Here is a 21,823-nt window from a genome sequence, read left to right as displayed (position 1 = left end):
TATGTTGTCACAGGGTCTTGCAATGAGAAAGGCTGTTTCAGCCTCTTTCTTCTAGACTTTTTTTTTTTTTTTCTTATTGGCTGCCAGAGATCATGTTTATTTATGCTGAAGTCCTTTGGGAAGTTTACAGAAATATCCATACAGTTACTATGGTCTTACAGAACCAAGGTCAGAGACCAGCTCAGGACAGGAGAGAGTGACATTTCAAACACTGAGATTCTGGCCTGGTTTATTCCTTCACTTTCAATTTCATTTACGTCTAAATTTGCCAACAGGATTTTTGCTGCTTGGCTATGTTCATGGAAAGGTGAATGCTTTCAGACCCTTTTCTCTGTAAGTATTAGCAGTCACAACATTTGTTGTTGTAGAAGATCTCCAGCAATAAGTCTGTTTATGCAGTCTGTTGCGTGCTGTTCCTGGACCTCCTCTCTCATTGCTAGGTAGGGAAGAGGTGGAGCAGGTTGAGAATAAGTAGCACTTATTTATTATTTATGATCTCTGCCCATGATGAGGCTGAGTGACCATCCTTGCACCAGAGAGTGGAGCTCCAAGCCTTGCTGTTGCTTAGACCAGCTGCAATGGTGGCTACTGGTCACTGTTGTGGGGAAGCACAGGATACAGGACACATACAGGACAACTAGTCAGTCAGGTTAAGCCAGCATGGGTTTGTGAAAGGCAGGCCCTGCTTGAGAAACTTGATCTCCTTCTGTGACAAGGTGACTTGCTTAGTGAATGTTGTCTACCTCAACTTTAGTAGAGATTTTAACACTGTTTCCTGTGACTGAGCTCGAAGAGTGGTGGTGAATGGGGTTAAATCCAGTTGACAGCTAGTCACAAGTGGTGTTCCCCAGGGCTTAGTATTGGGGCCTGTTCTCTTTAATATCTTTGTGAATGATCTGGCCAATAGAATCAGGTGCACCCTCACTAAGTTTGCAGTTGACACCAAATTGGGTGGGTGTGTTGATCTGCCTGAAGCTAGAAAGGCTCTACAGAGGGGTCTGGGCAGGCTGGATCGATGGGCCAAGGCCAAGTGCTGCTTCCTGCACCTTGGGTCATAACAACCCCAGGCAATGCCACAGGCTTGAGGAGGAGTGGCTGGAAAGCTGCCTGGCAGAGAAGGACCTGGGGGTGCTGGTGGACAGCCAGCTGAACATGAGCCAGCAGTGTACCCAGGTGGCCAAGAAGACCAACGGCATCCTGGCCTGGATCAGAAATATTGCGGCCAGCAGGGAAGTGATTGTGCCCCTGTACTGAGCACTGGTGAGAGTGCATCTCGAGTACTGTGTTCAGTTTTGGGCCTCTCACTATCAGAAGGACTTTAAGGTGCTTGAGTGTGTCTAAAGAAGGGCAACGAAGCTGGTGAAGGGTCTAAAGAGCAAGACTTACAAGGAGCGGCTGAGGGACCTGGGGTTGTTTAGCCTGGAGAAAAGGAGGCTGAGGGCAGACCTTATCTTTCTCTACAACTGCCTGAAAGGAGGTTGTAGGGAGGTGGGGGTCAGTCTGTCATCCCACGTAACAAGTGATAGGTCAAGGGGAAACAGCCTCAAGTTGTGCCAGGGGAAGTTTAGGTTGGACCTGAGGAAATATTTATTCACAGAACAGGTTGTGAGGCACTGGAACAAGCTGCTCAGGGAAGTGGTGGAGTCATCATCCCTGGAGCTATCTAAAAGACGTGTAGATGTGGTGCTGAGGGACATGGTTTAGCGGTGACTCAGCAGTGCTCGGTTAATGGTTGGACTTGATGATGTGAAAGGTCTCTTCCAACCAGAACAATTCTGTGATTCTGTGGTAGAGACCGAACCTGTCTTTGATGGGTAGGATGCAAAAAGAGCTCGTCGGCTTATTTCTCCTACTAGCTCCTAAATCTGTGTGCACTGATAGGTAGGTAGATGGCATGCCTGCATGTCAGAGCCCGTGACAGAGGTGCATGTGTAGGCGTGTGGGGTTGTTGCAGGGGCAGTGGTTGTTGGAGGAGGTGCCTCCTTGTAGGCTGCCTTTGCCTCAGAGCCTCGGGTGTGCAGCGGCCGCAGCGCCCTGCGGTCACAGCTCCCTCTGGCCCCGGCGCTGCTGGTGCCCACACACTCAGTGGGTCACGCTGTTGCATTGGGCACAGAGGACTCTGGACCAGCAGAGAGCTAAAGCTGCTGGCCCACACGTTTGTGGGTTACAAGAGTTGCAGTGGAGGGGGCAGAGCAGAGGTGCCTGATGGCTGATGTGTGAGGCTTGAGAAGGGTGAGTCATGTTGGTCCAGAAAAAGTGCTTTCTCCATGCCACCTGAGCTGCTTACGTGGACTGTCTACCTGTGCTCTCCAGTATGGTTTTGGGGTTTGGGTGCTGAACAAGACTGCCATTTTTCCATTCTCAAAGTGTAGCTGCTTTGTTTCGTTGCTGAAAATTAAATCCTTTGACCTTTCCAAAGCGGAGTGCTTGAAAGATGTAGAGCATGAACAAAGAGGACAGGGAAAAGAAAATTTTTCTTAATTATTACTGTTCTAATTTTGTCTTATTGCCAGTGTTGCGTACCTCTGGTGCGTGTGCCTCACAGTGTGAACTCAAAGAGGAGCTGATGATTTCAAGTCTCTTTTCTTTCTCTAAAAATACACCAGCAGACATGTTTTGTTCCATATTTTGTAGGTGGTACTGGCAGAAGGAAAAGAGAGAGCCCTATGTGAAATTTATGAAAGCAAATTACCCACCTGGGTTCAGTTATGAAGATTTTGGGCCACTGTTTACAGCAGAATTCTTTGATGCCAACCAGTGGGCAGATATTCTGAAGGCTTCAGGTGCAAAATACGTTGTCTTAACTTCAAAGCATCATGAAGGTAAGGTTTGGGGAAGGTTTGTGAATGTTAGTACCTGACTCTTACACAAAAGCTATGGCCGTGAAGCTTGCATAGGAGGAAAAACAGATTGTGCTGTTGTGCTCTTGCTGTGGGTGGGACAGCCTGAAGTGGTGGGGGCTGCTGAGCTTCCTGCAGTAGTTATGGTGTATTTTTTTATTGTTGAGCAGTTTATTGCTCAAGGAACCACAAGAGTAAATTCTGCACTGTTTAACATATGGAGAACTGCTGTGTCCCGGCAGTTAACAAGCTCCACAGGTTTCTGGAAGGAATTTAGGAGTATGTTCCAGGAGTGAATTTCAGTTTTAGAAACATACACAGGGCACAGCTCTTATTGATTCAGGGCTCAGAAGCCAAAACCTCCAACCAAGTCTGTAACTTTACAACCAGGATCAAGAAAAGTAAAGAAAAAGAAAGTGGTTGGAAAGAAATACGGTAGCAAAGAGAGCATAAAATACTAAGATGTGATATGACAGTCCATCTAGTGAATGTCGATGGTCTTTGGGGAGATGTGGGTTCAGGACTGGCAACTTGGTAACTTGTGAATTTTAATCTCAGCTCTCACAGATAAAACCTCCATCTTGATGATGCCCATGGAGTAATTCCCAGTGACTTCAAGAGAACCCTGATGCATTCAGTCTGTCCTGGAGCCTTGAGCATGAATTTTTAGCTTGTTTGTCGACTCAATACAATTATATGTATCCAGTTCACAGAAATATTGCAAGATTTATTAGGGAATGACTATAAAGTAGTTTGAAGATAAAAGTTGAGCTCCTCTGGCAGTGGTCTAAGTTTGCAGTGCAGTAGTACTTGTGAGTGCTTGTGCTGGACTGCTGTCTGTCTGCAACATTTCAGTCCCTCCTGGTGCTTAGTGCTGGTATTTTAAAAGCTGTTCCAGGAGCTTTTGCACTCTGCCTATATACATGCACTGAGCAGTTGGTTGAGCTGTTATAGATGTCAATGTCTATGACATTTGCATAAGATACAAACAGAAGGGAGGAGAATAGTCTCTGAATGCAAATGATACCTTGTGCATTCTGCAACTGAGAAAGCATTTTATCTTCCAGTTGTTGAATGTGTATTCACAGCACACATTTGATATGTTCAGTGAAAACGTAAATTTCTCAAAAGTTGCAGTAGTTTTGGTTAATTTAATTGGGACATGTGAATGGAATGAATAGTGAAGGAGAAGGAATAATTATCTTAAGCCATATGGAACAGGAAAATATAAATGCTTCTGTGTATGTATAAAGAAAGTACATGAAGGTGTCTGGCATGGCGTTCTGATGTTATGACTACTATCATTGTGCACAAACAGATTCTAGGCATACTTTATACCATATGATAACAATGTATTTTTTAATTACATTATTCTTTTTTTGTGACACACTTGCATACTACTTTCCACAGACAGAAACTGTAACTTTGCCTCTTCTGCTTCCCTTTCTTACCCTTGGATTTGTCTCTTTTCAGGCTTTACTCTGTGGGGGTCCAAATATTCTTGGAACTGGAATGCTGTTGATGTGGGACCGAAACGAGATCTTGTGGCTGAACTCGCAATATCTGTTAGAAACAGAACTGACTTGCGTTTTGGGTTATATCATTCCCTGTTTGAATGGTTTAATCCTCTCTTCCTTGAGGATGCCACCAATGTCTTTAAGACAAGAAAGTTTCCAACCAGTAAATCATTACCAGAACTCTATGAAATTGTGACCAAGTACCAACCAGAAATACTTTGGTCTGATGGGGATGGGAACGCGCCAGATACGTACTGGAACAGCACTGTTTTTTTGGCTTGGCTGTATAATGACAGGTACGTAATGGTGCTGGTTTAGCTCCTTATCTGAAATTCTGCTCTGTGTCTAGTTTGTCTTGTTTTATGTATGTTTTGTGGAACCTGTAACCTCTACTTAAGAGGACTTAACTAAATATTAATTTTATTGAAATACAGAATTGAGGTCTTCCCTATAACTATCAAAGTTTGCTTGGAAAAAGACTGTTTCATATTTTTTAACCGCATTTGCAAAGTAATCAGTTAAGATGGCATTGGCTATTCTACCTAATTGTATTCTGTCCTAAGTGTTGTCTGCTGCACAGACAAACAGGACAGCAGGATAATTTGAGAATATGAGTACGTTGTTCCCATTGCAGACAACACCTGGCAGTGTGAAGTGCAGGCGGATTTCTGGCCGACCTCCTGTGAAAGTCCGGAGCACATTTCCCTAAGAAATGCCGCTCTGGACCTTTTGCTAGCCAAGGATGAGAACAGGATTCCTGAAATCACACTTAATCTGGTCGTAATAAATTAGTAGTACAGAAGTAACTGTAAACTGTAACTGTACAGAAGTAAACCTGAATGTTGGTTTCTGGGGGGTGTGTGTGTGAGAAGAGATTACACAGACAGTAACTGTGTTTTGTAGAATAAAATTAATGAAATTTCTCTTCTCCCAGTCCAGTCCGGGACACAGTTGTGACCAATGACCGCTGGGGAGTTGGCAGCATCTGTACCCATGGTGGCTTCTACACGTGCAGTGACCGGTATAACCCCGGGCACCTCCTGCCTCACAAGTGGGAGAACTGTATGACCATTGACAAGGGGTCCTGGGGGTACAGGAGGAATGCACAGCTGGACGATTACCTCACGATCGAGGACTTGGTGAAGGTACAGTGGGGCAAAGTTGTTGCCTGCCACTTCTGATTCTCTCTTGTGCTGATGCTATTATATTGTGTTATGTGATACATCAATTATGCATCTGTTTTTTCAAGAAATATTATTTTATTTGAATAATGAATCAATGAAATAATTCATTATCTTGTCTGTTGGCAGCCTGATACTGGTAGGATGGAATAGCCATGTATTTCTTACTAATTTTATAGAAGTTAATAACAGAAAAATTATCTAGTGAAAATTCAGTCCATTTCTTGGAAGCTGTTGCCCCTGTGAGTAACTGGCCAAGGACTGATCTGGATAGTCTCATAATTAGCTTTTCTACTAAGTTTTTCTAGTAACTGTACCTGTAAGTTGAGGAGAAGCAAAAAAGTTACAGTTTCACAGTTCCTGTTCAGGAACTCCTGACTGAAGACTGCATCTTTTTCCCCTTCTAGCTAGAAACAGTTTATTAACCCTTAATAGTCTATTTACCTTGTAGCAAGAAACTTTCCGTCCCCCTTCATTTAGAGAAAAAAAAAAACCAACAACATGCTTATTACAGACACACAGATACACACTAGCTGATGGAGACAGCTGGTGCTAACAGAACATTGATTCCCTCTGCTAGGCTAAGGTATTAAAATTAAGACTTGAAGCTTAGGAAAACTGAATGAAAGGAAGACTGATTGATCTTTCAGATAAATGTATTTAATCGCAAAATTCAGCTAGTGAGGGGAAGATTGTTTATTATTGTTGCTCAGTCTAAATCGGTTCCTACTAGTGCTCTCACAAAAGAGGCATTTGAATTTCAAACCGAAGTAATGTCTTTTCAGAGGCAGAAGGTTTAAATTCATTTAGTAGCTTGTCTCCAGTTGTCTGTCCCTCAGACTCGCGCATCTCAGTCCGTGATCTCTGGAGGGCAGTGTGGATGTGAACACAAGTCTTTATGGACTCTGTATGAGGCTTCCTTGTGTGTTACAGATGCCACCGTAAAATAGGGAGAGCAGCAGGCAGAGGAAAAAAGGAAGAAGTTCCTTCTTTCAGCTTCAGTATAAACGAGGTGGCATCTATTAGCCTTACTCTCTTTTGCAGAGAAATCATCTATGCGTTCTGCTGGTGAAACCAAATCAAGTTTCTGCAGAAGTCAAAATGCTAAAGAGTTGTACGCTCCGATTTTAATGTAGATACAGTCAGAGATACTGGTGCAAAAATGTATTTTGGGCTGGTTTCTGCCATGATAATTTAGGGTAGAGCTTTGCTGTGCGGGAGCTTGAATTTTGAACTGACCGTTGGGAGGACCACCAAAGTCTGAACACGCAGCAGTAACGTAACTCTTCATTGTTCTGCAGCAGTATGGCAGACTTTAGAAAGTACTTCAAATGCCTGTGTGTGTCTTTTAAAAATATTTCAGCAACTCGTAGAAACAGTGTCTTGTGGAGGCAACCTCCTGATGAATGTCGGTCCCACTCACGACGGCCGCATCGCGGTTGTCTTTGAGGAGCGCCTGAGGCAGATGGGAGCCTGGCTGGAGGTCAACGGGGGAGCCATCTACGGCACGAAGCCGTGGCGAGCGCAGAACGACACGCGCACACCGGGGCTGTGGTAAGCGTGCAGCAGCACCAGCAGCAGCGCCTGTGAAACTCTGAAATCTCTGATGGCTTCACGCTGCAGACATCACCAGCTTAGGTTGTATGCTGTGCAGAAATGAACCCTTTTGTCAGCTTAAGTGGCTGCACATAAAAGCATGTATAAAACTGTAGGTAGACAATGAGTGTCAGAGACCATAATTTTGGGATGGTGCTGAGGTTGAAGGGAAGGTTGCAAGCATTTGCTGAGTGATCTTGTGCTTCTTAGTGTAGCTGGCAACAGAAACTATAAAAAAAAAAGTTATACATCTGGAAAGATGAAACTTCTAGGAAGTGTTTATTTGTAGAAAGGAATACTTGATGTCACTGTTCGGTGAGAAAGGAACTAGGAATCAGTGTAGCCTACTCTGCATTTCTTTGTGAGGTAAAAATGCATGGGAAGATAACAGCAGTCGTTTGGCCACTAAATTCAGGCAGTCTCTGGACTCTCCTCTGCCTTTGTGCCTCACAGCTGCTGTAATGCCGTAAGGATCCATCAGGGGTTTGGTCTTGACCCTATTCTCTGCCTCAGTGGGCCTTTTTGCTCCTTTTCCCAGTAAGATTTGGCCATCTGGCTTTAGCCTTTAAATGCCAAACTGTTGACTGTTTAGTGAAACCGCTTCCAAGAGCAACAGAAACTTGTAACTAAATGGAGGAAGGAGGGGGGAATGTTTCAGCTGTATGCCACAAGATTTCCAAGGGCATTCTGCAGATAATGTCTGCTGAAATCAGTTTTAAAAAAAAACTAGCTATGGAAGGTGGAAGCTTTATTGTTCCACATACTGTTGTTCAGTCTTTTTTAGTGGAGTGTCTGTATGCTTGTGTGGAGATGTGAATGGCCATATTTTTCTGAATATAACCCACAGTTACCTGTTAGTGATTCCCCCTGCCCTGCAAGTACCTTCTTTGTATATGGCTGAGCAACAGTGAGTTACTCTGTGCTTGATGAAGATACTACAGGTATTTATCTCTCAATTCAGTTCCTTAATAGGCTTTTTTGCCTCTAGTTTGTTGGAACATATTTTCAAGAAACAGTACTTAAAGGGCATAAATTGTCTGAAAAAATGGTTATGTGTAATTAATGATGACTTTTGATATCCATTTTTTCCAGTTTGAAAGCACTCTGTTTACTTGTTCTGTTTCTAACTAGGTACACTTTCAGCCCTCGAGAAGACAAAGTCAATGCTATCTTCCTTAACTGGCCAATCTCAGGGACTCTGGAACTTGGTGAGCCCCAGGCTAAGCTTGGAGAAACACAGGTAAGAGAGAACACACCCCACACACTCCTACTGCCCCCTTCTGCCTTAGAGCAGTGAGGCTTTTAGCACACAGTGCTAAAAGCCTCACTGCTCTAAGCCTCTAAATGAACACTGAAGGAAAACACCTCTGTGATTAGTCATGTTCCGTGGTGTTCATTTTAGTTTCTGGCATCTTTGGGAGTGTGCAGCTTTTAGGACACAGAATGTTGGAAGAGACCCAGCAAAATGTTTTTGTCCTGGGACCTCCTTGTCATAGTCCTCCCAGTGGGGTGTTCCTTCTCCAACAAAGTTAGACTGAATTGTTGTTGGGATATGTTTTGGCTTGCCAACTAAGAATCATAAAAAGAGGCCAAGATGCAGAGGGAAAAACAAGCCAGTGCCACCCTTCCTATTTCCTGTGTAAACTCTAACTCAGCATGACCTTTCTTTATGAGTAGCCATCCTCATGACTTTGGTGTCAAAGGCCAGTGACTTTGTGCTGGTGCAGTGACTCCATGTCAAAGGGGAGGCGTGCAGAGGTTTTTGCTGAGCAGGGAGGCTGAGCAGTGAGCCAGCGTCACCCTGGATGTGTCCTGCAGCAAGCTGTGGTCAGAAGTTGAGGACATTGGTGCCACACCTACGGTAGCAAGCAGTGCAACCCAGTGGAAGGAGGTTTGTGGAGCAGCTGGTGCTCAGGGCTTGGTATCAACACTGTTTAAGGTGGTGATTCATTTTGGCTTCGCTCAGTCCTTGTCTTATGCACTGGATGTCCACTAGCTGTGGAAATCCATTCCAGGTGTTTCTGGACTGTCTATTCTGGTCTAGTTTCATATGAAGATAATCTGCTTGGTGTTGAGACAGCTCTATGGTAAGAAAGAGTAGTTTCAGAAGTAATGTAGGTGCATCTTGAACTTTGGAGAGGCATCTAAACTATGCGCGGAAGAGAGTAGCGTTCCTCAGTGGTAGAGCCTGGTCTTCAGCTGCTCCATTATGTTCAGTGTTTCAGACAATAAGAGCCTCACCATAAAGCCCATTTGTGTGACTTTTAGTGGAGGGGTTCTTCAGGCTGGCTTTGTTTGAAATACCTAGCTGCACTCTGCAGGGAACAGTGATGCTCATTCAAGACCACAAGTTTCACTACAGGACAACAGGTGATACAAAGCCGCACACTGTGGCACCTAGATCTCCGCTTAGACCCAAATCCCATCCCAAATACTTCTCAAAAGTGTTCAGGTGCTTTTTACAGCCCTAAGTACTTCTCAGAACCCAACATCATGAGCTTGCTTACTTCCATATCTATCATAGTTTTCTATTACCTTTAATAATCATCATTCATTTGGTTGGTAAGTGACCTTTAAGGGTAATTGGATAGTAAGGTAGCTACAGATAACATTTGTTTTGCAAATACTGCAATTATATGCACTTTGAAAAGGCACTGTTCTCATTATAGTGTATGTTTCTATCTCAGGTGAAGCTGGTTGGCTACAAGGAACTGCTGAAGTGGGTTGCACTGGGAGAAAAGGGAATGCTGATAGTTCTACCTCAGTTAACTCCTAAGCAGCTGCCATGTCAGTGGGGCTGGACTTTACAACTGACTGCAGTAAACTGAGCTGCACACTGCTGGCTCCCTGCAATGCTGAGCTTCTGCCCAGTTTCTCACCACTGGTTTCTAGCTTTCGCCAGAGTGAGGAGCACCAGTAATTTCACTTCTTTTTGTGAAAGATGAGCCTCTATTAAAAGCTGGAATGGAATGAACCTCACATGAAATCTAGCACTAGGTAGCTGAATCTCTGTCTACAGTTTGTTTCTTTGAACTTGGGTGAAAAACTGAGCACCTGTCTTGACCTTGACGCTTTCTTCAGTCAGTTTCTCGCCAAGTTACGTGAAGAGGATGGAGGGGAGGAAAGGGGCACTAGATTTTTAAAGCCCTGAGAAAGAACAAAGCTACTCAAGCCATCATTCAAATGTACAGAAGTCAGCCATACACCTTCTTTAATGCAAGAAATCTAACTTCCACAAAACTGGACAGTGAAACCCGTCAGCTTTAGAGAAAATACATTTTTTTCTCTGGTTGCATACAACAATTGGCAACTGGTGAATTCAGCCAAGTAGAGTGAAACACCTGCAAGAAGAGTAGGGGTTGGGAATTCATGACAAACACATGGAGGCAAAGCATATCTACCTTGTCATTTCTTATCACGAAAGTAATTAATTTTACATGTTCCTACTAGAGTGATTCTGTTCAGTAGTGGGATACAAGTCAAGCAGGACGGTTTGTTTTTTTTCCTGATTTGTATAATTTTACATGGTTAAAGCCAACCTGTGTTTACTGCTGTTGTTTTTACACAGTTACCAGGGTGCCTTCTGTGGACTATTAAACAAAACATATACTTCAAGGATTAACGTTTTAAAAAAAGATAAATAATCAGGAGTTGTTAGGGATTCTCAGCTTTAGCAGAGATATGTGTAGCATTTTAAGCAGAGGGTTGACTGCATATAACTTGAAAAATTCCCAGACGCATGAATCATATGTCAAGAGTTGCAGGGACAGACCTGCAGTGTGAAGTTCACAAAGAGGGGGAAGTACAGGACAACAAAAAGCATGAAATATTTCAGTGTAGAGATCAAAGGTTTATTTCTCCTGAGTTTTGTGTTTGGTTTTTTTTGGTTTGCTTGTTTTTTCTTCTGAGTGTAAAACTATTACTGTATAAATTTATTTTTTCAACTGTCAAGATTTTAAGTGATAAGTCAAATGAGGTTATTGCTTTTCCTGCTAGTAATGTTAATAACACACACAAATTTTACATTAAAATATTTTATTACAATACAGACAATTGGGCTCAATTAATACAAATTAAGATAAAATATTTACAAGTTAATGTGTACAGTGTAAGCTGTTTGAACAGCATAAACAAGAGAAATTCTAAAAATCCACATTCCTTTAGTATTAAGTAACAGAGAGAGTGCCCCTCCCCAGCTTGTTCAAGAGGAACACCCACCAGTTGGCAAAGGCTTTCTGAAGAAAGAGAGACTCTTTGGAATAACATTTGTAAAGTTCAGGAAGAAGTTTTCCTTTATAAAGACAAAAAAAATTGGGAAAAGAAAGAAGCCTGACTTTGTTTTGCTACTCTGTGCTATTCTTAAATCACTATTGTTATTTTTTTTTCCAAAACTTATATACTCCAGGCAAAGAATTTTTTTTTTCTTGTAACTCTTAATATACTGCCACCAGATGCCTTTCAGATGCAACAAAAATAATCTAATTATGAAAGAGTTTAACCACTTTTTTAATAGAAAAGTCTTCACATACCATGATTCTTTCAATAAGAATATTTTTAATGGGTGCTTAAAACAATTCTATTAGAAGAAATATGGGCTCACTCCCACTTCTTTCAGAATGTTCTTCCTTGCTGGTTTACCACTCCTACACCATTATAGTTAACCCAAGTCTCATCAGTAGTCACAAGGAATTTATTATAAATACACAACCTATTCCTATAAATGTGCAGTTCATTTCTCTAGTTGCTGAGGGGTGCTAAAAGCTTCATAGACATTAGCAGCAAAATCTTTCACTTGTTCCATCATCAACAGGTCCTGGAAGAAATTGAAAGAGTAACTTTGCTTAATCAAACACATCCATGGCTATTCTGAGTTTGCTGCAGTACATAATTCATCATGAGAAAAGTTCCTGGCACTCCCACAGAGCTGTAACTCAAATTTCATCCTGTAGAAAGGACTGTGAGCAGAACTGCAAGTGCAGCCAGGCCAAAAGACCCCTTTGTGCTTCTGCACAGTTTAGCAGAGGGAAGAGGCTCTAGAAAAACTGTCTTTTTGGAAGATAGAGAGTTGCAAAAATTAAGTTATGCCAACTCTTCCTACTACTTTTCTTTTAAGCCACTGCAATTGAAGAGAATGAAGCACCTTATTAAAAAGCAATACAGAATATTCATTTCAAAATTTTACTTGGGACATTTTAAGTAAGCAACATCCTTACCTGAACAAAGTGACTGGGTGTTTCACTGCATACTGAATGGATCTGTCCATTTATTATTGGAATTATCTTGGCTAAAGGAAGACTGACACTGGAAAGACTAGAAAAGAAAAAACAACAAACCGCATTGACCTAGACCTGCATTAGTGAAGCCAATAAGCTGTGACTATTAGAATTCAAAATAATTAATAACTCAAAAGAGTTGAAAGACTCTACAAACTGAAATTATGGGGAAAAAAACCTTCATCTGTACAAGACTTTCATTTAATATAGAGAAGTACCAAAGCAAATTCCAGTTGGTGTTCCTCTTGTGCACAGTTCCACACTTACTTCTCATGCAAGAGAAACATGCTTTAGCCAGAGTCTTCACATGTGCATGTACATAAACAGTTGTTAGAAGTGACAATTTATGACCTCACACTATTTCAAACTCTAATCCAGGCTTAGGACAGACAGCCAAACTACAACCTTTAGGGTATTTTAAGTGATACAAGTAGTATATATTTAAATAAAAACACTGCTCTTTGAGGGCCATCAGTTATAAAATAAACATAAACACAGTTATTATTCAATGTTTTCATATTACAAGTTTATAAATAACACTTCAAGGATTTGAACTCATCTTTATTTGCAGCACTCACACTGCACTGTTTAAAACCAAAGTTAACTTCAGAATAAAAGCTCTTTTTAAACAGTCTGCTAGGAAGAAGCAGAAGGTCCAGGTTAGTATCTTTACTCAGAACCTAAAGCTGTGCAGCTGCTTTGGGTATGCGCTCTTGGAGAGCCACGGTGACGCCTGCCCGCCTCGAGACCTGCAGCGACTGACGGGCAGAGACCGGGGCGTGCAGAGCTCACCTGCTGCCTGCAGGGCAATGCCTCTGCCCCACGGCCCCACAGGGGAAGGGCTGCAGTCCCCCTTCAGCAGTCCCCACCACGGGGGTAAACCCTCCTTAGCTAGAAGTGCACTCTGCTTCTACAGCCCTTGGGCAAAACATGGAGGTTAAAGGTCTCCCGATTTCTACTTTTAGATCTACTAAGTAATAGTGGGAAAGATACCTTGTGCAAATTCTAGCAAAGGCATGGATAGGGAGAAGGGTGCAATACTCCTAGCTGCCTTTCTGGCCCAAGTGAGGAGACTGCATTTAGTCCTGAAGAGCAAGACACAGAACCATTTCCAGCATAAGAACTTGAAGTAAGCAGGAAAATCACTAGCCTTTTTCAGAACTCCCTGTGAACCCAAAGCATTATTCACATGAGAACCCAAAGAAAAGAAAACATTTACCTATTTACAGACCCTTTCTGAGAGAGGTCCTTTTCGGTAGGTCTAAAAAACTCCGCCATATTGTCCAGCAGTCGACTGAATCCTCTGTTTAAACATGTGCTCAAAACTGTACTGAAGTCTGGACTGAAGGAAAAAAGATAAAAGTTTGATTCCTGGAACTTATTTTTTGAAAGTAAAATATGCTGCAATTATTCACTGCTCCAGATGTCCCTCCTGTAAGGGAAGATGTGTGACCCAAACAAAAGGCCATTAGGAAGCCCCCTCAGGAAAAGCCAGCTCCCCAGTAACTCCCCAGCAAACCAAACCACAACCTGAATTCTTACCTAAGATTACTAAAGTCCAGACAAATCTGAAGCATTCCTCACCCCTCTTTCTTACAATATAAGAGCATAGAAAGGACTTATCCTTAAAATGCCCAGATCTCTAGCAGCTAAACTGTAAGAACAGTTTGGCATTTGGCTCAATTCCCTCATACTCCATGTTTATGATAGAAGCCTCACTTCAGTAGCTCTCTGGTGAAAGAGCCACTCTCAAATCCGTGCATTACAAATAAATGCTGATAAGCCAAAACTGGCATTCATTTTATCAAAGCAAGTAAATCCAATACAATTCCTCTCCATTTACCCTGCTTCAGCAGAAGAGAAGTACTCCTCTGTTCCTGCATAACTACAGAAAAGGTGAGGAAGAGGTAAGGGAGTCTGGGAAGGACATCCTGGTCATCTCATCAGGATTATTTCTTATGAGTTTCAGAGCTCTCAAATTTTGAAAATCTCAGCCTCCAATTAGTGAATATAAAAATGTCATGCAGCAGAGTGGTCACATCACAAATGAAAGTAGACAGTTTTTTTATGTAAAACCTATTGTTTTACATAAACAATAGTTGTGAGGAGGAGTTTGACATGAACACAGGATATGTTTCTCTGTACCTTTCTAGCATGTCTCTAGTTTCATTAAGTAATTTAATTGTAGCAATGTCTCTTTCTGTGAGTCCGCAAGCCTAGAAAAAACAAAGACAGACACTATTTAGTAAGAAATCCATTTGCAACTATGAGTAGAATAGAAGAGTTTTATATCATGGAATTAAGTCGAGATTTACAAGTCAAATCTATTTAAAATAAAAGATTTATTGTAATAAATAATATCCTTTATTATTCATGTTCTAATTTTCCTTTTAAATGACCCCTGTAGGATTTTTTTTTTTTTATACCAAAACCCGGCAGGAAATTCCAGACTAATTGAGCAAAGTATTTTTTCCACTTCTGACCTCCGAAGCTGAAATAAACCCTGCATATGATCTTAAGTTAAAGGGATGAGTGCACGAAGACAACACACTGAAGTGTAAGTTTCTTCTTTACTAGTGTAATACCAAATTAAGGATGAATTTTCTCCAGCGTGTGGTGTGGATGGAGACAAACTCCACGAGAAAATTTAGGAAACTAACCTTACAACTGAGATCAAACAAACCTTACTCTTGACTCCTGCTCGTTTTCCAGCCCACAGGAAGGAAGGACTCCAGCACACCATCACCCCCTTGTGCTTCAGCCGAGACGCTGCAACTGCCCCTGGGCTGTGCCGGTACCCGGGCACAAGGTCATACAGCGCAGCCTGGGGCCAAGTTCAGCTGCCTTGTGTTACAGCATCTACCACAGGCTACAAGCAGGAACTAGGCTGTGTTTCTGAGCTCGAAGTTGACATTCATAGAATGGTTTGGGTTTGAAGGGAGCTTAAAGATCATCTAGTTCCAACCCCCCTGCCACGGGCACCTTCCACTAGATCAGATCACTCAAAGGCCACATACAGCCTGGTCTTGAACTCATCCAGTGATGGAGCATCCACAACTTCCCTGGGCAACCTGTTCCAGTGTCCCACCACCTTCATAGTAAAGAGCTTCTTCCTACATCTGATCTAAAACCACCCCCTTCCAGTTTGAACCCATTACCTCTTGCCCTATCACTACATTCTGAGGCTGGCACTTGTTTTGAATCAAATCTGAAGAAAGCACAACTTTACTTGGCCTAGATGGAAGAGCTAAGATCACTCGATTCATGATGGAAGAGAAGTCACTGTTTACTAAAGATACAGATGCCACGGTACAACTAGAGGACTGTTATGCACCTTTGCCTCCACAAAATGAATAAAAAAATGCAGAATGAAAAAAAAGGTAGATGAAAAGAACTGAAACAAGTACCTGGGTAGCCAAGGGGTTTTCTTCATCTGGCATCAGATAATGACATAAGGGAGAGTAAGGTGCAATCTGATCTGAATCTTTATGTTCCACAACTTCCCTGATATCTTTAATTTTCTGTTCCAGGTCCAGAAGAGACAGGGTGTGCTTAAGGGAAATACTGGGAAGGAAAAAAAGACTACAGTGTTGACTGCAAAATGAGTGATGAGAATTTGCCCCCCTACCAATAACATGTTCACAAGTAATGGGATTCGAATCTGCTATATGGGATTGCATTGGCAGACATAGCCTGCTATAAAAAAAAAATAAGTAAAATTGTGTGGGTTTTTTTGTTTATTTTTTTAGAAAACGTCAGTATGCCTTGCTTTCTTTACATTCTAATATAACTCATTGTTTTGGGAACAGTCATCACAATAAAGATTAAAAGCTAACCACAGAGAAATAGAGACTCACCTTCCAAAAACTTTATGCACGGCTTGTTTAACAATAGTTATTAACTCAGTCAGTCCTAGAACAAGAAAAGGATCAAAATTATCCTAATGATTTGCTCAAGTCTAGGAAAAAAGTAGTGTCCTGTAAATGTAGTTAGCTTATAAGAAGCATCATACCATCTCCTAAAAGGTGCTGAATACTTGATAAATATTGCTGCTGAACTTCAGGAGGAGCTAGTGGTGTCTGTGGGGAAAGGAAAAAAAAAAACAAAACAAACAACAAAACCAAACAATGTAAAAATAATTTTAAACCTGTTGTAACCAATTTTATTAATCATTATAATCCCCTGCATCAGATGGATTCCCCTACTCTCACACAACTCTGTAGCTTCTGACTGCCTTCCTCCAATCAACTCATACATCTTTCCTAAGTCCTCTGGCATTCTTCTCTTCCACACTATGCAGGTCTCTCTTCCATCCTCTGTGTCACAGAAAAATCTTTCATTTTTCATTCATATATCAGAAAATCTCTTAAAAACACCACACTCTAGGTGAAACTACACCCTCTACCACTGCAAAAAGTAAACCTAGTGGAATAGGGTATTTAGGTGCGACCCTAACAACAGCCCATCTGACAGAAAAGCTTTCAGGAACTTAGACAGGATCCCAATTTGCTGCAGCAGAGCGCCTCAGAGCTAGCTCTGCCAACCCACCTCTATACTGGAAAACTAACAGAAAGGGAACACATTTCTAGGCCAAACTCCATCTTGCCCTTCTAAAAAAAAACTTTTTCATGTTTCACAAAATGAAGCACAACCTCCATCAACCCTGGCCTCCCTAATGAAAGCTTGTCTCAGACCCACCTCAGCATGCTGTTCCTTGACTCTCAGCAGGAGCTATCACAGGGGAGCGTATGACAAACAACCAAAGTTTGTATCCATTATTTTTAGATGAGCCGCCCAACAATTTGCAGATCTTACTCTGTACAGATTACAGAGGTATGAATAGATCAATCCCACAATGAACAGGTTACTTGTTCATTGTGGGATTGATCTATTTTTATTGAGTAGTGACAGATAGACTATATAAGCAGACCCCAAGTCTTCTACCTTGCTTGACCCCACCAACACCCAGTGAAGGTAAATGGCCTTTTGGAGTTAAAGCAGTCCAAATTTCAAAGACAACATTTTTCTCCTTTAATCATAGAAAAATTTAACTGGGGGAATTAACGCATGTGCTAGGAAGACCTGAGCATTTATATAAATTGGCATACCTATCTTGGATCATTGTTACTGCTTCACAAAAAGTTAAAGAAATTATTTTATGTTGATGTTTAGATATGAAGTAACCTCCTTTAAGCCATACAAATGCAGACAAAAGTTACTCTTCAATACTGCTAGTATTTTGTTAGGGAACAGTATCACCAAATCATCCAACTTTAGAGGCTATTAAAACACATCAATCTATCTTACTTCCAGCAATGCTTCCACATCTCCCACTCTTTGAAGAGATCTTTGTTTCATTCTAATATTACCAACACCCTTTCTATCTCCCACTACATCATCCTTTCACTTCCAAGAAAGTGGAAATTCTACGTCCAAAACAAAACAAGGAACTTACTGTGCCGTTTTTGCTGAGTGCAGCATTATCTAGGTAGATGTAACCGCCAATAATATTTAACTGGACTCGCAAAAGAACTACCAGCATACAGGTACTATATACAGCTACAATGCTTCTTGTGAAACCTTGAAAAGAGACAACAAAATAACTTCCAAGTCAAGGAAATAAGGGTGAGCCAAGGAGGGAGAGTGCTCTCCAAGACTCAAGAAGCACTGATGATTTTTAAATACACAGTCACGTTTCTCTCATTGCTTGTCATGACACACGTTTTCACAACACAAACCCAGGATGGTCATAAGTCTAATATGTGCTGGAGCTCATCTAAGTGTCCCCTTTGAAGTCCTATATTAATATAATTTTGCATGTTAACACTAGTTATTTTGGGAAAAAAAGTAATTATACAAGTTGCTCCAGAGGGAAAATGCCTGTACTGTCAAATCTACTTTCTTTGTGAGGCCAGGAAATACAGACAGTACGTCAGCCCTCATCATGCAATTAAGACACAGAAGGCATAACAGCAGCTTTGGGGGGGGAAAAAAAAAAAAAAGTCATCTAAGGCAGGAGCAGATAGTACCTAAAGAAAGAAAATTAAAATGAGCATCAGCTACCAGCCACTAGGCAACAGGGGACGTGTGGAGGAAGCGACATGAATAAATGTGGATGAGTGCTGAGCAGCAAGAACACGGGCAGGAATGAGCCAGATCAAAAGCAGGATTTGTAAAAGTGTGAAAAGGAGAAACAAAACCAAAAGGAGGGAAGACAAAACCAGGGAGGAGGTGGAGTAACAAGTGGTAGGAAGGAATCAAAAGTAGTAAAAAAAGCTCAGTAGTATTTCACTGCACAATTGTCTGCCTTCACTGTTCTTTCCTCCCTTCCACTGCTTCTATCAGCCAATAACTAAGATGAACCAGAGGGCTCATGACCACGGCTATGGCAGCTGGTTCTCTCCAGGAGGCTTGAAAAGAAGAACTTCCTGGCCACGTAAGGTCTGGCCTACATTTCCAGCTCATGTTTTCTGCTAGATTCAGCATAGAACTTCCTAAAAAATTAGACTGATTTTTCTGCAGTGGCACAGAAGATTGTCACGCAGTTTTCTTGATCAGGGTAACATGAAGGCAAATAAAATTCTCCACCTTCGTCTCTGAGTTTCTAACTTGCCCTGAGGATATGAAAAGTTCCTTCATGAGGAGCTTTAGGGAGGGGGGGCAGGGAGGAGGTTTGCCATGTAGTGTGTTACATTGTCTTCATATCTACTGAAACAACCACCCCGTGTAAAGTGCACATTTTAAAGGGTGTGAACAACATTTTCAATTTATGCTAAATATTATGCAGCTGGAATCTTTAATTTTCACTTACTTATTATCTTTAAATCCTCCCATATCTCTAACTTGTTTGTTGGCCTGTGGGGGAAAAATAAATTGAAATATTAAACATTTAAAAGTATGTTTTCCTTGGAAATTAATAAATATGTTAAATGAAATAGCAGTGCGATCAATAAGGCAAGCTCATCTAGCTACTATAATTATTCAGTTCAGATTCATGTCTACATTGGTTTGCCTCATTCACAAAAGCAGTATCTAAACAATACACTATGATGTCACAGAAAAGCTACTCAAACTTTAATGTATAAATCTAGTAGTTATTGGTGTCAGTTACACACTTGCATTATCAATTTTGAGTTACTATGCTAAACAGTCAGAGAAAGCCCACTGTTGGTACAAAGTCTTTTCTGTCTCTACATACTTGATGTTCAGTAGGGCTTCCTGCATCCACTTGTGCATAAGCAGTGCAGGATCACAGGTTCTATGTCCTACTCTATTGCAAGATTTACCATTGCCTGGTGTGGTTTTAAAGGTCAGGTCTGATCATCAGAAAACAAAGAGCTTGTGAGCATCTGTGGAAATGAAGTCTTGTGTCATCCACACAAATGCAAGTTATCTTTTTAATTTTGTTACGGTGTGTTTACTTCTTTGGCTTGATCAGTTCTTAAAATTTTATGTATTCTGAGTAGAAAGAGCAAGACTGTAGGTTGCACAGATATACCTGAATTGCCTAAGGTACACTGTGTATTTATAACTACTATCTGGAGGTAATGCTAGCAATACAGCAGCAGTAGCAGAGTAAGAGGAAGCCAAGCATCCAGAAATTTTCATCAGCCATTCACACCTGTGCAGCACTGTCAGTAAAGACTGGCTACTGTACATCTATCATGGAGGAAATATATTGTGAAAGTCACTTAGAGAAACATTTGGCAATTTCTTAGGATCAGAATTAACACTTAAGTATTTAGGGCAGGTAGTTCAGATTAACCTAGACTTTATAGTAACCTAGCTTATAAAGAATAATAGACTTTTCACCAGAAAACATTTCTCTTTACAGGCACACGTGCTCTTTGACATTAGTGTAACCATTATATCACTTACTCAAACAATTAATTTTTAAACTCATTGCTATCAAATAATGTGAAGGAACGAATACAACAGACAAGTTGACAGCTCCAAAAACGTAGTAATATTAAAGAAAGCAGTGCTGGAAGATAACAAAGATACATGGCACATACAAAAACAGTTTACACACTTCTCTTTTTGCAAGCTAAATTAACAGCTTTAAAAGCTCTCCTAAAGCAAAACAAAGGAAAGACTGTTAAAAAAACACAGTATTATTTCTATAGAGAAAACATACAAGCAACAAATGTGGTTTTCAGTCCTGTTACAACTACTAAGTCTTCTATGCCAACTGAAGAGAGAAAGAGAAGCTAATAGATCAATGTCAGCCAACTACATTTGCACTTATTATATCAAAACATTTTCTAGAGCTCATGCTTACAGAGTTTCTCCTCGCAAAAGAAGGCAACAGCCAGTTTAATAGTTCAACCCTGGCCTAACAGGGGAAATGGATTTTCAGTCTTCATCTGCAGCAATTTACTATGACTCAGCTGTTACTCAAAACTGAACTTTTATTTCACATTTATTTATTTGGAAAACCATTGCCTGCTATGGAAGCAAAAAGCAATGCAAAGAAAAAATAGAGCTTTGGAATAAAGCTAAGTGCTGAAGTGCTAAGTGGGAGACAGACAATATCTGCAAGTCTAAAGCCTTCATCTCATTGAATCACATTGCTTTGTAAAGAGAACAGAGGAAGAAGATCTGTGGCCTTGTGTGCTGCTCCCTCTTTAAAAGGTTCTCTAGAAGACTGAGGGCTTCAGTCTGCTCCCACCCCCAGCCTACCACTGGCCATCCAAAATTATTAAAACAACATAAAATGGTTTTGCATTTAAGGAAATGAATGATTTTTCAGTTAAAGGAGTTTACCTAAGCCATAACACAATCTATAACATACGATAACACTAATCCATAACATATTAAGCCATAATATAGATCGTGTGAGAAGAAGAATGCATCACTTCAAGGTCATTAAGAAAGGTGAATCTCCACATATACTTTTTTGTATATTCAACAACAATGGCACTCAAAAACCTGGAGCCATTTGATTAATCTTCTCAAACGGAAGTGGACAGAAAACAAATCCACACCTCCACATGTAGCACTAGAATGCAGAACTTCTTTGGAGACTCACTTCACAGTGATCACATGACCTATACCTTCCCAACCCCTTCTCTACATTGTCAGTTCAAAAAGTTCAAGTCTCTTGTTAAAACTTCTTTTACTCCATGCCAAATGCCAAGCAACTTGCACTACTTTTAAGGTATGCTATTATGCACCTTATATGTCTAATAATATGCTATTTGTTTCTGCAGTTATAAGGAAACTAAAGGTGTTTTCTGATAGGGAAGCATTCCTCTTAATGTATGACATACTCCTATTTGTTCTACTTCAAAAAAGAAAAAAAAAATAAATCCATAGCTTACATCCATTTGCAATCTCACTTTGGATACCTTCTGCTACTATTCAGGTCTGACCTTGTGTACTGGTCTGGGGAGGGGGTGGCTGGGATTGTGGGG

The 21,823-nt window shown here is 41.1% G+C and overlaps 2 protein-coding genes across 2 annotated transcripts; one reads left to right on the top strand and one right to left on the bottom strand.

Annotated features, from left to right (window-relative positions):
- Positions 1-2,611: 2,611 nt before the first annotated feature.
- On the top strand, positions 2,612-9,970 carry FUCA2 (fucosidase, alpha-L- 2, plasma). Its single transcript, XM_008948206.1, has 6 exons — positions 2,612-2,822; positions 4,314-4,653; positions 5,292-5,502; positions 6,902-7,092; positions 8,266-8,374; positions 9,822-9,970. The coding sequence occupies exons 1-6, from the start codon at positions 2,612-2,614 to the stop codon at positions 9,960-9,962; spliced, it is 1,203 nt and encodes a 400-aa protein (XP_008946454.1). The 3' UTR covers positions 9,963-9,970.
- Positions 9,971-11,482: 1,512 nt separating this feature from the next.
- PEX3 (peroxisomal biogenesis factor 3) lies at positions 11,483-19,262 on the bottom strand (the record flags this gene model as incomplete). Its single annotated transcript, XM_008948205.1, has 9 exons — positions 11,483-11,947; positions 12,348-12,444; positions 13,627-13,749; positions 14,553-14,623; positions 15,815-15,971; positions 16,265-16,319; positions 16,420-16,486; positions 17,863-17,987; positions 19,219-19,262. Coding segments are annotated over 9 exons (823 nt in total), but the record flags the coding sequence as incomplete, so codon positions are not given.
- Positions 19,263-21,823: the final 2,561 nt, after the last annotated feature.

Source organism: Merops nubicus, unplaced genomic scaffold (genome assembly GCF_000691845.1).
Source record: "Merops nubicus isolate BGI_N331 unplaced genomic scaffold, ASM69184v1 scaffold18579, whole genome shotgun sequence".
NCBI lineage: Eukaryota > Metazoa > Chordata > Aves > Coraciiformes > Meropidae > Merops > Merops nubicus.
Note: the sequence above shows the minus strand (reverse complement) of the source record. Positions and strands in the feature narration are given on the sequence as shown.